Consider the following 15,747-nt stretch of genomic DNA (forward strand, 5'->3'; position numbering starts at 1 on the left):
TGTCTTTGGTTAAATTTATTCCTAGGTGGTTATTCTTTTTGATATAATTGCAAATGGGATTGTTTTCTTAATTTCTTTCTAGTACTTTGTTATTAATGTACAGAAATGGCACAGATTTCTGTATATTAATTTTGTATCCTGTGACTCACTGAATTCATTTATTAGTTTTTTTATGGAGTTTTTAGACTTTTCCCTATATAGTATCAAGCCATCTGCAAATAGTGAGTTGTACTTTTTCCTTTCCAATTTGGATGCCTTTTATTTATTTATTTTTTTGCTTGATTCTCTGGCTAGGACTTAGAATACTATGTTTAATACAAATGGCATGAGTGGGCATCCTGTCTTATTTCTAATTTTAGAGAAAAACTTCTCAACTTTTCCATATTGAATATGATGTTTGCTATGGGTTTGTTATACATGGTCTTTATTATGTTGAGGTATGTTCCTTTTATACTCACTCTGTTGAGAGTTTTTAATCATAAGTGCATGTTAAATTTTGTTAAATGCTTTTTTTCACATCTATTGAGATGACCACATGATTTTTACCATTCATTTTATTAATGTGGTATATCACATTGATTTGCAGATACTGAATCACCCTTGTATCTCTGGAATAATCCCACTTGATCATGGTGATCCTTTTAATGTACTGGTGCATTTGGATTCTAATATTTGTTAAGAATTTCTGCATCTATGTTTATCAGCAATATTGGCCTATAATTTTCTTTTTTTGTGGTGTCTTTGCCTGGTTTTGGTATTATGGTAATGCTGGCCTCATAGAATGATTTTTGAAGCATTTCTTTGCCCTCTTTTTTTGGGGGGGGTTAATAATTTGAGAAAGGTAGATATTAACTCTTCTTTAAATATTTGGTAGAATTCACTTGTGAAGCCATCTGGTCTTGACTTTGTTTATTGGGAGTTTTTTAAAATTACTGATTAAATTTCATCACTAGGAATTGTTCTGTTCCGATTTTCTATTTCTTTGTTGTTGGGGGTCTTAGAAAATTGTTGTTTCTAAGAACTGACCCAATTTTCACTTAACCAACTGATCCACCCAGGCGCCCCAAGTTCCTTTGTGTTTCTGTAACATCTGTTATAACTTCTCTTTTACTTCTAATTTTATTTCTAATGTTCATATCTATTTGAGCCCTCTGGTTTTATTCTTTTTTTTTTTTTCCCCTCCCTCAAGATGAGTATGGTTACAGGTTTATCTATTTTGTCTTTTCAAAGAATCAGTTCTTCATTTCTTTGATGTTTTCTATTGGATTTTTAGTCTATTTCATTTGTTTCTACTCTGATCTTTGTTATTTCCTGAAAACAATGTGTATTCTGCTGTTTTTGTATGGGATGCTCTGTATATATTTAAGTCCATCTTGACTAATGTGTCACTTAAAACCAATGGTTCCTTATTGACTTTTTGTATGGATGATCTATCCATTTGATGTAAGTGGGTTTTAAATCTTCTACTATTGTTGTATTACTGTCAATTTCCCCCTTTATGTCTGGTAATATTTGTTTTATGTATTAAGCTGCCTGTATGTTGGGTGCATAGATATTTACAAGTGTCATACCCTCTTGATGGAATGATCCTTTTATCATTATGTCTTTCTCTTGTTACAGTCTCTGTTTTAAAGCATATTTTGTGGGGTGCCTGGGTGGCGCAATTGCTTAAGCATTCAACTCTTGGTTTTGTCTCAGGTCATGATCTCAGATTGTGACTGAGCCCCACATCAGACTCTGCACTCAGGGCAGAGTCCTGCTTGTCCCTCTCCCTCTGCCCGTTCCCCGACTCTCTCTCCAATAAATAACAAATCTTTTTTTTTTTTTTTTAAAGTCATTTTGCTTTTTTCCCTCATTTATTTGCATGTGAAATCTTTTTCCATCTCTTCATTTTCAGTCTGTGTGTATCTTTAGATCTCAAGAGAGTCTCTTGTAGGTAATGTGTAGATGGGTCTTGTTTCTTTATCCATTCAGCCACACTATTTCTTTTGATTGGAGCACTTAGTCTATTTACATTATTGATAGATATGTACTTACTGACATTTTGTAGTTTTCTAGTTGTTTTTACAGTTCTCTGTTCCTTTTTCTCTTGCTTCCTTCTCTTGTGATTTGGTAACTTTCCTTAGTGTTACATTTTTATTCCTTACTCTCAATTTTTTTGTGTATCCATTATAGGTATTTTATTTCTGGTTACCATAAAATTCATATACAACATCCTAGGTATATACCAGTCTATATTCAGTTGATGGTCACTAAAGTTTGAGCACATTCTAAAACATTAGATTTCTACTCCACTGTATGTTTTGTTTTTGACACCATATTTTACATATATTTTGTGTAGTCTCCGACTAATTATTGTAGATGTAGAGGATTTTACTACTTTTGTCTTTTTTCCCCCATAATAGTTATATAAATGGTTGACCCAGTACCTTTACTGTCTATTCACCTTACCAGTGAGATTTTTTCTTTAGTAATTTTCTTATTGCTAATTATGACCTTCCTTTTCCTTTTTAAGAAAGTACGTTCAACATTTCCTGTAAGGCCAGTTTATGGTGGTAAACTCCTTTAGTTTTTGTTTGTTGGGGATACTCCTCACCTTCCATTCAGTTCTGAATGATAACCTTGCCAGATAGAGTCTTTTTGGCTTTGTTTCTTCCTTTCAGCAGTTTGAATATATTGTGCAACTCTCTTCTGGCCTATAAAGTTTCTGCTGAAACACCAATTGATAGTTTTGTAGGGGCTCCCTTGTATACAACTAGTTGTTTTTCTCTTGCTGCTTTTAACATGATCTCTTTAATTTTTGACACTTGGATTATAATGTGTCTTGGTGTGGTTATCTTCGGGTTCTTCTTTTTGGGGCTTTCTGTACTTCCTGGAGTTGGATGTTTTCTTCCTTCACCAGGTTAGGAAAGTTTTTAGGCATTATTTCTTCAAACAGGTTTTCTGTCCCTTTCTCTCTCTCTTATCCTTCTGGGACCCCTATCTAAGTGTTAGTATGCTTGATGTCATCCCTTCAACTATCCTCATTTTAAAAAATTCCTTTTCTTTTTGCTCTCATTGGGTGATTTCCACTCCCCTGTTTTAGAGAAGTTGATTTGTTCTTCTGCATCATTTAATCTGCTGTTGATTCCCTTTAGTGTATTTTTAATTTCAATTATTGTATTCTTTCAGCTGATCAGTTCTCTTTTTGTATTTTCTATCTCTTTGTTGAAGTTCTCATTGCATTCATCCATTCTTCTCCCAAGATCAGTAAGCGTCTTTGTAACCATTTCTTTGTCTGGTAGATTATCTACGTCCATTTCATTTATTTCTTTTCTGCAGTTTTATTTTGTTCTTTCATTTGGAACATAATCTTCTGTCTCTTCATTTTGCCCGACTCTCTGTCTGCTTCTCTGGATTAGGTAGATCAGTTATGTCTCCTTGTCTTGAAGGAGTGGCTTTATGTAGAAGGTGTCTTATAGGACCCTGAGGTGCAAATTGCCCTGGTCACCCACCCCCTCTGGATATGGCAGGGTGGAGGACCACCCACTGGTTGTTGTAGGGTGAGATTACCTGGGGCTGTGCCATTGTCACCGGTCAGGGGCGGTGGGGTGGAGTCACTTGGGAGTGGCGCAGGCGAGGGTGGGTGGGCTGCAGGGAAATGCCAGGGCAGGGCAAGCAATACTAGCACTGTAGATGGAGAATGTCAGAAGTGATACCTGCGAGGCAGGGCAGCTTCTCAGGGTAGCCAGGTAAAGGGGAGAGAAAAAAAAATGGCATCCACTACTATTTCTATCCTTGGAGAAGTTTCCAACAGATCTCCAGATTAGTTCCATGCCCTAAATTTAGTCAATTAAATTAGTCAATGAATGTCATTCACATGTAACACAAACACTTTTCAAACTGTTGCTTCTGCTCTGGGAGTCAGAACAAGTGAGACTGTGCATAAGCCCTTTAATTAAGAGCAGAGTCTTAGTTTCCTACTGTCCTCTGGCTCTCCTGGACTTAAGCCCCACTGGTTTTCAAAGCCAGATGTTATGGGAGCTCATCTTCCTAGTGCAGGTTTCTTGGGTTAGAGAGCCCGATGTGGAGGTTGGGTCCTTATTCCTCAGAGAGGGCCTTTGCAATTGTGGTATCTTCCTGTTTGAAGGTTGCCATGCTGGGTGGTGTGGGTCCTGAGTAGACTGCATCTCTGCCTCCCTTGTCTTGATGTGACTTTTTCTTTATATCTTTAGTTCCATAAAATCTTAGTTTTACTAGTCCTCAAGTCATTCTCAGAGATGTTTTATATGTAGTTGTAGTTTTGGTGTGTCTATGGAAGGCAGTGAGCTCTGAATTTTTATTGCAAATCCAAGCGTGCTATTTCTAGAAGCAGTTTGGTAGCTAAAACCTAGATGCATTTTTATCTGCAGGTTGCTGAATACAGTGCAGGATGAAATCACAGACTTGCCACATCTCTTACCTGAAAAACTACACATACCCCAGACCATTCATCCTAGAATGTCTCTATACTATGTAATTTCACAATGTAATATACTTTAAAGTCATTGCTTTTTGTTTCTGGCTATAATAATATAATACTGTATAATTATAGTATATATTGTATATAGCCCTATACTATTCAAGGTCTAAGAAGGTAGAGATCTTTTATTTTTGTCATGTGGAACACCTAATATAATGCCCACACAGAGTCAGAGATAAATACAAATGTGTAAATGAAAATCTTTTTGTGATCATTAAGCACCTAGCCAGTTCTCCATAATATTAAATTAAATTTAATTTACTTTGGCAAAGAGTTATAATATAAATGCTAACATTAATAATGAACCATGCTGTGTTAGAAACAACAGATATATGCTTTCTCATTCTATAGTTGTTTTTAATTTTATTTGCTTTAACAATTTTCAAATATAGCTGAATACCTTTCATCTGCCCAATAAATATTTCATTTCTGTAATTTTTAAAATATTGGCTTCAGTTTGCCTTCTCACTAAAGTTTGATTCATTCATTCATTCCAAGAACACCGGGAATGCAGGATGGGATAGCTATGACCCCAATCCACTTTTTAGTAACTCTGGCAAGAAGTTACCAGTCAATTCTAGATTACTCCCCTCAAGTAGAGAACTGTTTGTACTGTATAAACAAAGGTTTATATTTGTTCTTATGACACATGGTATTTCTTCCTACCAGATTTTCCACCTACCTATTCCACTTAGACTAATTAAAAAAAAAAAAGAGTGTATACTTTCTTGAAGTGCACATTATTAGAATCGCTCAGACAAAAAGACATGAAACATGACAGGATACATCAAGATCTTGTTGCTGCTACTACTAGATTTTGAGAACTGATTTTCCTCTCGCTGTTACCACTACTAAAAATAACTAATACTTACTGGGGCATAAGGCACCAGAAACTCCAGACCCTACAGCTCCACTAGGTAATTTCTTTTGTTATCCTCATTTTATAGATAAAGAACCTGAGAGACGAAAGAAGTCACAGATTTGCCTGAGATGATGGAGCTGGAAGTTGAAGCAAGTTTTCCTCCAGACCCATGTGGCTTTATATATTTCATCAACAAGTGAATTATTTCTAGCTTCATAACCATTTTAAAGAAAAAAAAGAAAGCAAAATCTTGTTGAATACTGAAGAAGCTTGAGTTGTGTATTTCAGGCGCGAGTATAGGCTCTCTAAAAGTCTGGATTCTCCAAAATCTACTGATTGATTCATTCACACAATCATCTAACAAGCTATGTAAACCAGGTTCCTATTAAGCAACCAGTAAAGGGTAGCTATGACGATGAGGATGGGTCAAGAACAGGCTGGTGGAGAAGACAGGCACATAAATAGTTGAAATACAGTTTTTAAAGTGATGACACAAGTATGTTAGTAGTTCGCAACTGAGCTGTAACAACACAATGACAGACAATGTAAGTACACATTTAACTACTTTTTTTTGTCACTTGTGATGGTTAACTTTTTGTCTCAACTTGACTGGACAAAAGGTGCCCAAATTAAACATATTTCTGGGTATGTCTGTGACAGTATTTCTGGATGAGATTAGCAATGAATCAGTGGACTTAGGAGAATACCCTCCCCAGTGTGGGCGGGCATCATCTGTGTGTTTAGGGCTTGAGGAGAACAAAAGAGGGAGGAAGAATATGCTGGTTTTGCTTCCTATGGAGTTAGGATAACTCATCTCATCTTCTCAGGCCAATGGACTTGGATTTCAACCATCAGCTCCTCTGTCCTCGGGCCTTTAGACTCAAACTGAATTATACCACTGGCTTTCCTGGGGCTCCAGGCTTGCAGACAACAGACTGCTGGATTTCTCAGCTCCCATTAACTGTGTGAGCCAATTCCTCAGAATAAATCTCTCACCTACTGGTTCTGTTTCTCTGGAGAACCCTGACTAATATAGTCACACACTTTTTTAAAGTCAAAGAAAAGGGCACCTGGGTGGCTCAGTTGTTAAGCATTTGCCTTTGGCTTGGGTCATGACCCCGGGGTCCTGGGATGGAGCCCTGTGTTGGGTTCCCTGCTCAATGGAAGCCTGCTTCTCCCTCTCCCACTTCCCCTGTTTATGTCCCCTCTCTCGCTGCCTCTCTCTCTCTCTGGCAAATAAATAAATAAATATAATCTTAAAAAAAAAAATGTCAAAGAGAATCTATCCCTAGCATCATCAGTGCCTTACATAAGATGAATGACAGACTTTTTAAAATTCAACTATTTCTTATTATGAAGGCTTTTACACAAGTGGAGAGGGCCGCTCTTTGTTCACTTAATAGAAAAATAAAACTTTATAGGAAATAAACTATTTGTAAGGTGTATAGTCTCCTTGAAGCCCAAAAAACATGTGTCCATAGAAAAATAATACACTTGGGTAAGGTAAATAAAAGAATCATTTAAAAATTATTGAGTTTCTTATTTTTGGTGGATGCCTCATGAAAAAGGTTTATATTTAGCCTGTGGCAAAGTCTCTGGTAACCTCAGAAGAAAATAAAGACATGTGGCTACATGGCTACACAATTTGCTCAATTGTATAATCTTTATACAAAAAAGGTCACACTGCTATCAAAGGCATTCTACCTGCCTTAGGTCTGAAGTATCAAATCTCAAGAGCAAAAATAGAAGTATGAAAACAACTCCTAATAGTCACCTTAAGAAAAGGCTCCTTACTCAGAAAGTTATTTATTAAAATAAGTTTGAAAAGAAGAGCAGTGGGGCACCTGGGTGGCTCAGTAGTTAAGTGTCTGCCTTTGGCTCAGGTCATGATCCCGGGGTCCTGGGATTGAGCCCTGCATCAGGCTCCTCAGTTCAGTGGAAAGCCTGCTTCTCCCTCTCTCATTCCCCCTGCTTGTGTTCCCTCTCTTACTGTAGTCTCTCTCTGTCAAATAAATAAATAAAATTAAAAAAAAAAAAAGAAGAAGAGCAGAATACTGAACTTGGTCTTTCATAAAATGTCAGATTTTTCCAATTTGCTTCAGTGTTTCAATGAAGGCATTTTGTTACATTACTCCTCCGGATGTTTATTCAATATAAATGTTAGGAAAAAAAGAGATTTTCTTTAATGATCCATTCTTCAAGGAAATTATTTTCAGGGATAAAATTAACGTAAGATACCTGAGGAGTTTATTGGTAGCTACAAGCAGGGATCCTCAGTTAGGGGTTTCGGGATCTGCCTATCAGTCTCTGATCCCTACCTCCCACCGAGTGGAGCGCCATGTTACGAAGAGTGGACAAGTTTGGCTTCCAGGTCTTTGCATAAAGCCATTTGACAGCCATCACATTATACTTTACAGGAGCCTAATGTCTCTCTTCCCCACTTTTAACATGCACAGAAAATATGTTCTTAAAGAAAAAAAAATCCACACCATTCAAAAACCTGTTAGAATTTATCTAAGAACAAAGTGAATCCAAATGCATACAAGAAAGAAATCTACTTATATAAAGGGAGGTGAATATTCAAAGAACCAAATTTTACACAGAATAAAGAAGTGAATAAGGCAAAGCAGGACAGGATTAGCATATTTTCTTTAATAACTACATCAAAATGTTTTATGATTTTTCTTTCTTTCTAATATTATATAAATGTAATCTTTTAAATCTCATGGTGAAGAGGCACAGATTGTAAAAAGTAATGAGCGCACAGTTTTCCAAAACCATGTAAAAATGGCACATGACAATGTCAAGATTCTGAAAAAATGTATATATGCTTTTAAGTAAAACCTTCGAGGTAAATTTCTGACTACAGTGAGGAATAATTAGTGCAGATCTGGTTAACACCTAGTTAGGCTATAAGAAGTTCAAGAATGGCGCCACTATACTTTGGAGCTAAGATTACAGTTGGAAGTAATCCACTAGGAAAATCAGAGCAGAAAAGATAAGATTAGCTTGCCAAAGGAAAACAGGGAAGAATCAAACAGAATCTATCGCCAATGTGGAAAAGATATAGCCCAGTTAGTGTTATAGACACCTATAAAAAATGAATGTATCAACTGATGGCGAACAGGAAGTCCAAAGGACTCAGATGGTTTCAGGGTAATTCTAGCACCTGTTTGAGGGAGAGGGCACCTTACTAGATGCCATAGGTTACTACAGTTCAGGGACACTGGTTATCGAGATCATAACGTCAACTCTTGTTAGTATCGGTTCAAAATTTTCCATTTGTAATTTGACTGTCCATATACATATTTTCTTCAAAAATGAGGGAACGTGATGATCATCTTGAGACAAGGAAGTGGATCTATAATCTGACACTGACCTAGACATCAGAGATGTGGGTCAGGGAGCCAGCTTTGCTGTAGGTGACAGCAGGAACACACACACCTGATCAAGGGAGTTCATGTGAAGTTTCTGGTTCTGAAAGATTAAGGTCAAGATGAAATAAATTCTGTCCTAGGAAATCCTGCCTAAGTGGTCAGCTTCTTCCTCTCTCACTATTTTGAAGCAGAAAACCTTTCAGGATACAAAAGGGTCTGTTTGCTTTTAGATACATTATGTCTGATCACAGAAGCTCTACGACTGAACTGAAAAAGCACCGAGTCCGTGACAAAACTGAGAAGCTAATTTTAAAAAACTAAACTCTAATACATATTTACTTACTGCTCTTCTAACAAGAAAGGAAAGCAGAAAAGGCAATCTGTCAATCAAATACTGGAAATAAACACTGATTACTCTCTGACATCTTAACTAATAATTTTCTAATAACCATAACCAGGTAGCTGGGGTCCATTTATTTTTATGTGATATCATTTGTGCCTAAAGATCATTAAATGGGATATGGTACAAGGCTTAATTTTTATTTCTTCTATACCCAATTTTAAGTCAAGAGAAATTAGATTAAAACCTCAGGTAAAACAAGGAAAAAAATAATAAGGATTCTGAGTTTCCTGTCAACTTTGTTATACTTCTGTTGTAATTAGAGAACTTTTCTGGACACAGGCATAAATATTTAGCATCCTGAAGTATATTATTTAATTCAAGAACTAATTTGTAAAAAATAAAAGTTAAGAATACATTACACAGCTTTTCGATTTATTTTAGGTTTTGAATTGATGGAAATCATCAGATACATGACAAAAGCAGCAGCTTTGGTAGTTGCTGGATAATGCAGACACCTGTGTAGTTGGGGCTGTAAAGGAATTTTTATTAGATTGGTAGAAACCCAGCATTGAACTCAGTTGCTGAATTTCAACCAATTTAAATAAAGTACTTGACCTACAAGCTTATAACCCTAAATTTCTCAATGCAGCTGCCAGAAATCTATTTTCCAAATGAAACAACAGATGGCTTTGAACAATACTGCAATATGGCAATTTTCAGTTACTGCAAAGGGTTTTTGTCTGGTTAAAATTATGAAAATAACTGAGAAAATAACTTTCAAATTTTTCTGAAGGACTGCTATTTTCAAAGTGAAAAGCAAAGTTTAATAACCCAAGTGATTTTCCCAGCATTATCTTTAGACATTGCTCTATTTGCTAGTTTCTATTTATCTAAAACAACACATAGCAGACTGTAACCTTGCCCTCCTTTTAGAACTAATTTAATACTCCTGCAGTGACTGCAAGCACTTCAAGATGTCTTTCCAAGTGATGATTTCCAATACATAGTATGTCTTTAGTTCAAAACTTCATCATCCTGGGAGGATTAGACAAGCGGGCCAATTAAGCCTGATGTGAAAGATATTTAAAACCTATAAACCTTTGTAAATGATTGAAAAACTGCTCATTCCTTTAAATACCATCATGAACAAAATAAATACAGCCCACCAAGCCTCAGAATAAGGCTAACCCTAGAAGAAGCAGCTTAACCTTCCAGGACAAATCACCTCAATTTCTTAAAACTGTTCTTGCCAAAGGACTCCACTTCCCACTCACTGATTTCATTGAGAACGTCTGTAAGCTCTCCTCCTTCCTTCTTCTCGAGCTCATTATACCACTCCAGTGCTGTGCGATGGAGTGCGGGCTCTGGGTGCGCGCTGTCTGGATTTAGTACTTGCACCATCACTTACCACCCAGGAGATCCTGAGATCCTCTCAACTTCAAATTCCTCAAATTCCAAATGCTAACCAGTACTGACTCCATGGGGTTGCGTGGACTAAATATACTAAACACACGCAAAGAACTTCACAGATGCCAGGTATATGGCAAGTGCTCAATAATACTATTATTATTATGACCCCTTCCCTCTTGTCTCACTCAATGCCTAGGCTGCTCCAAGGTCTAGATCTCTTCCCTGCCTTGCACTCACTCAACCCCTACCTTCACTCTCTGTCCAAGAGCATGCTGGTTTGGCTGTGAGCAAGCCCTGCACACAACAACAAAGCAAACCAAAACACAAAACTTCACATGGTTCAGTCAATACCCTTCTTTTTTTTTTTTTAATATTTTATTTATTTATTTGACAGACAGAGATCACAAGTAGGCAGAGAGGCAGGCAGAGAGAGAGAGGAGGAAGCAGGCTCCCTGCTGAGCAGAGAGCCCCATGCGGGACTCGATCCCAGGACCCTGAGATCATGACTCGAGCCGAAGGCAGAGGCTTTAACCCACTGAGCCACCCAGGCGCCCCCAGTCAATACCCTTCATAACTATTTCTCCACTCCCACTTTTACATAAAACTTATCTTTTGAAACTAGGCTATGATTCATTTCCTCCATTTTGTCACCATTCACTCTTACCTCGGGCAGTTTTACACCTAAAGTTGCTTCCTCACCAATCAAGTGATCAGAGTCCGGCAGCTGTCTCTCAGTCCTGTTTCTCAACCTTCTTACCACTGATGGGCCCTCCTTCCCCTTTGAAACTCGTCCCTTTGCCTTCTGTGCTACTGCCCTATTCTAAATCTTCCTCCCTGCTTACCTACCATTTCTCAATAAGGTTCCTTTCCTACTTCTTCCATTGAAACCCAATTCCCAAGAGTTCTGCCCTCAGTCTTCCATACCCCTCTCCCAACTGCTCCACTCCCATGCGACACCTCCAAACTCCATGGCAGGACCTCCAAATCTGGTTCCACACCCCAACCCTAGTCCTGACTCCACTGACTATTGAAAATGTTCATTCTGGTGATTCTACCAGAGCCTCACACTTACCACGTTCTAGGTCAAATCTACCACTTTCCCTTCTTAACATTTCCACTCTTGATAGTTAATGACCCCATCCATCATTTTTTGAATTATGAAGGTCAAAGCACTTCAATCATCTTTAATCTTCTGTCTCTCTAACAGCTCATAACAGACAGTATAGTGGTCCGTGCATGAGCTCTGGAACTAGACCATATGAGCTCGCATCCTGACTTCCCTACTTTCTGCCAGTGTGACCTTGAGCAAGTCACTTGGCTTCTCTAGCTTCAGGGTGGCCTCCATAACACAGCTGTGCAGATTACATAAGGAAATGTATGTAAGGCCATAGCAGGTTGGCATTTGGCAAGCTATGATGACGATGACAATGAAAAAGAATCTTAGTCATCTGTTGGCACCCTTCTCATTCTTTACAGACTCTCGTCACATCTCACGTAGACCTTCTCCATGTTGCCCCAAGTAAATTTCAACTCAGAAGTCCACTTGCCTTTGTTGTCAATGTGTCAGTGTCTCAAATGATCTCAACCAAGACCGAGAGCATTTAACATTCTACTTACATATCAGGATTTTTTTCTCATAACATACTAAATAAAAAATGTAATGAGAATTCAGGAACTGACCTTATTTGAACCCAATTTCAAATAACATTTCATAAGCCACATGGTCAGACATTAAAATCACTCTCAATTCTCAGTAAGGCAGAGCAGGTTATTGGCAACAAACTACAAAATCTTTGTTGTCATTACCCTTACCAAGCCACCACCTCATGGTCATCAGGCCACATTTCCCCAGGAACTGAAAGGTAAGTTATATTTTGACCTAAGAAAGATTAACATTACTGGAAAAAAAATCAGAATCATATAATGTATTATAAAGTCAGTATGTTATCTTTTGCTTTGTATCCTCAGTGACTTTGTAGCCTTACAAGAAAGTAGAATTAAACATTTTTATGAATGTCCATCTATGTATTTGCCACATTGAATTCAACGGGATCATTGCTACTAGAAGCAGTTATCCTAAGAGAACCATGTTTATGTATTAATTAGACATCAGCACTTAGACACTTTAACCAAGAAAGAGAATTACCGCTAAGGACTGGAGTTCTCTTGTTTCTTCCTCTGCTGCTGAAGCATGATACGACAGAACCTATAATAAGAAACAAAGGAAAACAGGTTATCCAAGAGAGGACTACCGAATGTAGACTTTGACAGTCTTAAGCTTGAGATTCTGCTAAAACTTCCTAGAGACCGAACTAGATACCTCAGACTGTCAAATCTTGTTTCCTGCTTTCTTCAACAGAAAGAAAAATCCCAGATTTTGATTCAATTGCATGTTTCAGAAGACAAAAAGTTATATTCCCTATGATCAGAGTAAGTCTTGTCACTTTTATTCTGCACATTATTTATCAGCCATGCTACTAGCTCAGACTTGGCAGGAAATTTGTTTTGTCCTTTTTTGTCTTTTTGTGTTGCTTTTTAAAAAATAATAGTGACTTTAATTTTTTTTTCTTTTGTATTGAATTAAGAAAAAAATCTTTGCATACACTGACATTTTAACATTGATATTTGGAAAGATAGTATAGAAGTGGCCCTCAGATGAGGCCCATAACCAGCGTAGAATTTCATAAAGAAAAATTGCATGGCTAGAATATAATGTCATACAGATTCAGGGATTCCCTTCCACTCATATGTCAAGAGCAAAGAAGCATTGCACTGGCCTGTAAACCCCTCCGTTAACATCTGAGGACACTGAGGCACAGGTGTTCTCACGACTTGGTGGCAAGCTCACACTTAGTGACAGGACAGGGAGGCCTGCTTTCAACTCCTACTCTAGAGTACACTTCCGCTTACCTGAGTAGAGTTAAAAAGACAGGCTTACCATTTTCTTATACCTTAACGTAAGAGTCATTAATTCTCGATTTCAAAAGTAATAACTTCAAAGTAATGGGATAATATTTTATCTGAGGTAGTGGTCATATTTAAAATGTCTACCATATTTTTTAAAAATATTTTTGAAAGTTCATTTTTGACAGAGACAATACAGATTTACTAAAAGCTCCAAAGATTTTAGTGTGATTGATAAGAAGGCGAGACATTTTCAGATTTTAAATGGTGACCTGAGTAACTGAGAGGTCTGAACTAGTTTTCCTTGAACGAGTCTTTAAAATTTGAAGTAATTCAGGGGCGCCTGGGTGGCTCAGTGTGTTAAAGCCTCTGCCTTCGGCTCAGGTCATGATCCCAGGGTCCTGGGATTGAGCCCTATATCGGGCTCTCTGCTCAGCAGGGAGCCTGCTTCCTCTTCTCTCTCTACCTGCTTCTCTGCCTACTTGTGATCTCTGTCTGTCAAATTAAAAAAAAAATCAATATAAAATTTGAAGCAATTCAAAATCTAAAATGGCGTATGTGTCTCCTATCTTGTGATTCAGAAAATTTATAATCCTGTACTACAACAGGCTTGTCCTCACTTTTGAACCATTAAGCACTAGGAAAGCCTGGGAAACTTGGAGCTGCTGTCTTCTGCTTACATGGCATCGATGGGTCATGGTCGCTTATGCGTTGCTGCTGGGACCACAGAGCTAGTGTGTTGGGGAAAGTGCGGACTGTGGCCACACACTAGTCTGATATAAATAAATGCAATGCAACACAGATGAATGGTTAGAACATGTCATTCTAAATTTTAAAAAAAAAAATATTTTTGTCTCAGTGAAGGTAAAAATAGCACCTTATTCATAAGGTCGTAAGGATTAATTTTGTTAATACAGGCATACCTCAGAGATACTGCGGGTTTCCAGACCACTGCCTCAAAGCCAATATAGTAATAGAGTGAGTCAAATGAATGTTTTGGTTTCCCAGTGCATGTGAAAGTTATGCTGACACTATAGTGTATTAAGTGTGCAGTAGCATTATGTCTTAAAAAATCAATGTAATACCTTATTTAAAAAATACTTCATTGCTTAAAAAAAAAAAGTGAACCCATCACCTGAACTTTCAACAGGTCCTAATCACTATCACAGATCACTACAACAAATATAATAACAATGAAGAAGCTTGAAATACTGTGGGAATTACCAAAGTCCTACACAGAGACATGAAGGGAGCAAATGTTGTTGGCAAAATGACGCCAATAGACCTGCTCAACATAGGGCTGCCACAGATGGTGAGTGTATGAAAAATGCAGTATCTGTGACAGGCGATAAAGCAAAGCACCACAAAATGAGGTATGTCTGTACCTGTGGGTCTTAGAACACACAGTCAGCACATCTGATAAAGGTTAGCTATTATTATTGTTGTTGTTTTATTGTCATTATAATGATCATGGCTTCCAGGTCAAAATAATTCACCACCATAAGAAAACCTGACGAGTTTGGGTCTCTGGCTTTTATCCAGTGCCTCATAAGAACAGGAAAATCTTTTTCAGGGTTAAACTAAAGACAGCTAATGAGTACATGGGCGCTCACTAAGGTATTCTACTTCTGTATATGCTTGCAATTTCCCATAATAAAAAGTTTTACAAAAAGAGATAATTTCTAACTGATAACTGGCTTAGATTCAATTCAGTATAAAACTGTGGAACTATAAAAACTTGATTAAAAATTATACACTTATAAACACATGCACAAACGTGTATATGTGTATATATGTATGAAACTACATGTGTACATATGTATTGTATAAGTATAACTTGAGGTATGTGTGTACATATAAACATACACATATTTGTGTGTACATATGTATGCAAACACACACATAGGTGTGTGTGTATTTGAAAAAGATTTCCAAAGGCTTATAATCCAAGATGTCTTATATACTATGGCAAAACTATTAGAGTTATATATTCATTTTAGAAAGTAAAGTATACCATGATGGTTACTGGTAAAACTTTACAATGTATATCTTTTGAGCTACTTAGGTGAGGTGTTTTTTAAGAGGATCGGAGCGAAAGTTACCATGTTCCAAACACTGATACGCATTGATCTCAATCAACTAAGTAAGAGTAGGAAAACATTCAAATATATTTCATGGCAGTGTATGAATAAGACACTGCCCTTTTGAAGTCTGTCCTAAACTGGTCTCTGATGTAAGACATTTCTGTGTGATACAAAGTGACATTTTCAGACAGTTCATGGAAGTCATCTGGAAAGGGCTGGCTGGCTCAGGCAGGCTAGTCTGACGTGGGAGGGAGTCTCCCCGAGGT

General features: G+C 37.4%; 1 protein-coding gene across 3 annotated transcripts in view; it reads right to left on the reverse strand.

Annotated features, from left to right (window-relative positions):
- PDE5A (phosphodiesterase 5A) overlaps positions 1 to 15,747 on the reverse strand; it is a 148,365-nt gene that overhangs the window by 41,716 nt on the left and 90,902 nt on the right. For all 3 annotated transcript variants that reach the window (XM_059377866.1, XM_059377880.1, XM_059377875.1), the window contains exon 11: positions 12,640 to 12,699. In XM_059377866.1, coding sequence (XP_059233849.1) covers positions 12,640 to 12,699 — 60 coding nt within the window. The remainder of the gene's footprint in view (positions 1 to 12,639; positions 12,700 to 15,747) is intronic.

This window comes from Mustela nigripes, chromosome 1, assembly GCF_022355385.1.
Source record: "Mustela nigripes isolate SB6536 chromosome 1, MUSNIG.SB6536, whole genome shotgun sequence".
Lineage (NCBI taxonomy): Eukaryota > Metazoa > Chordata > Mammalia > Carnivora > Mustelidae > Mustela > Mustela nigripes.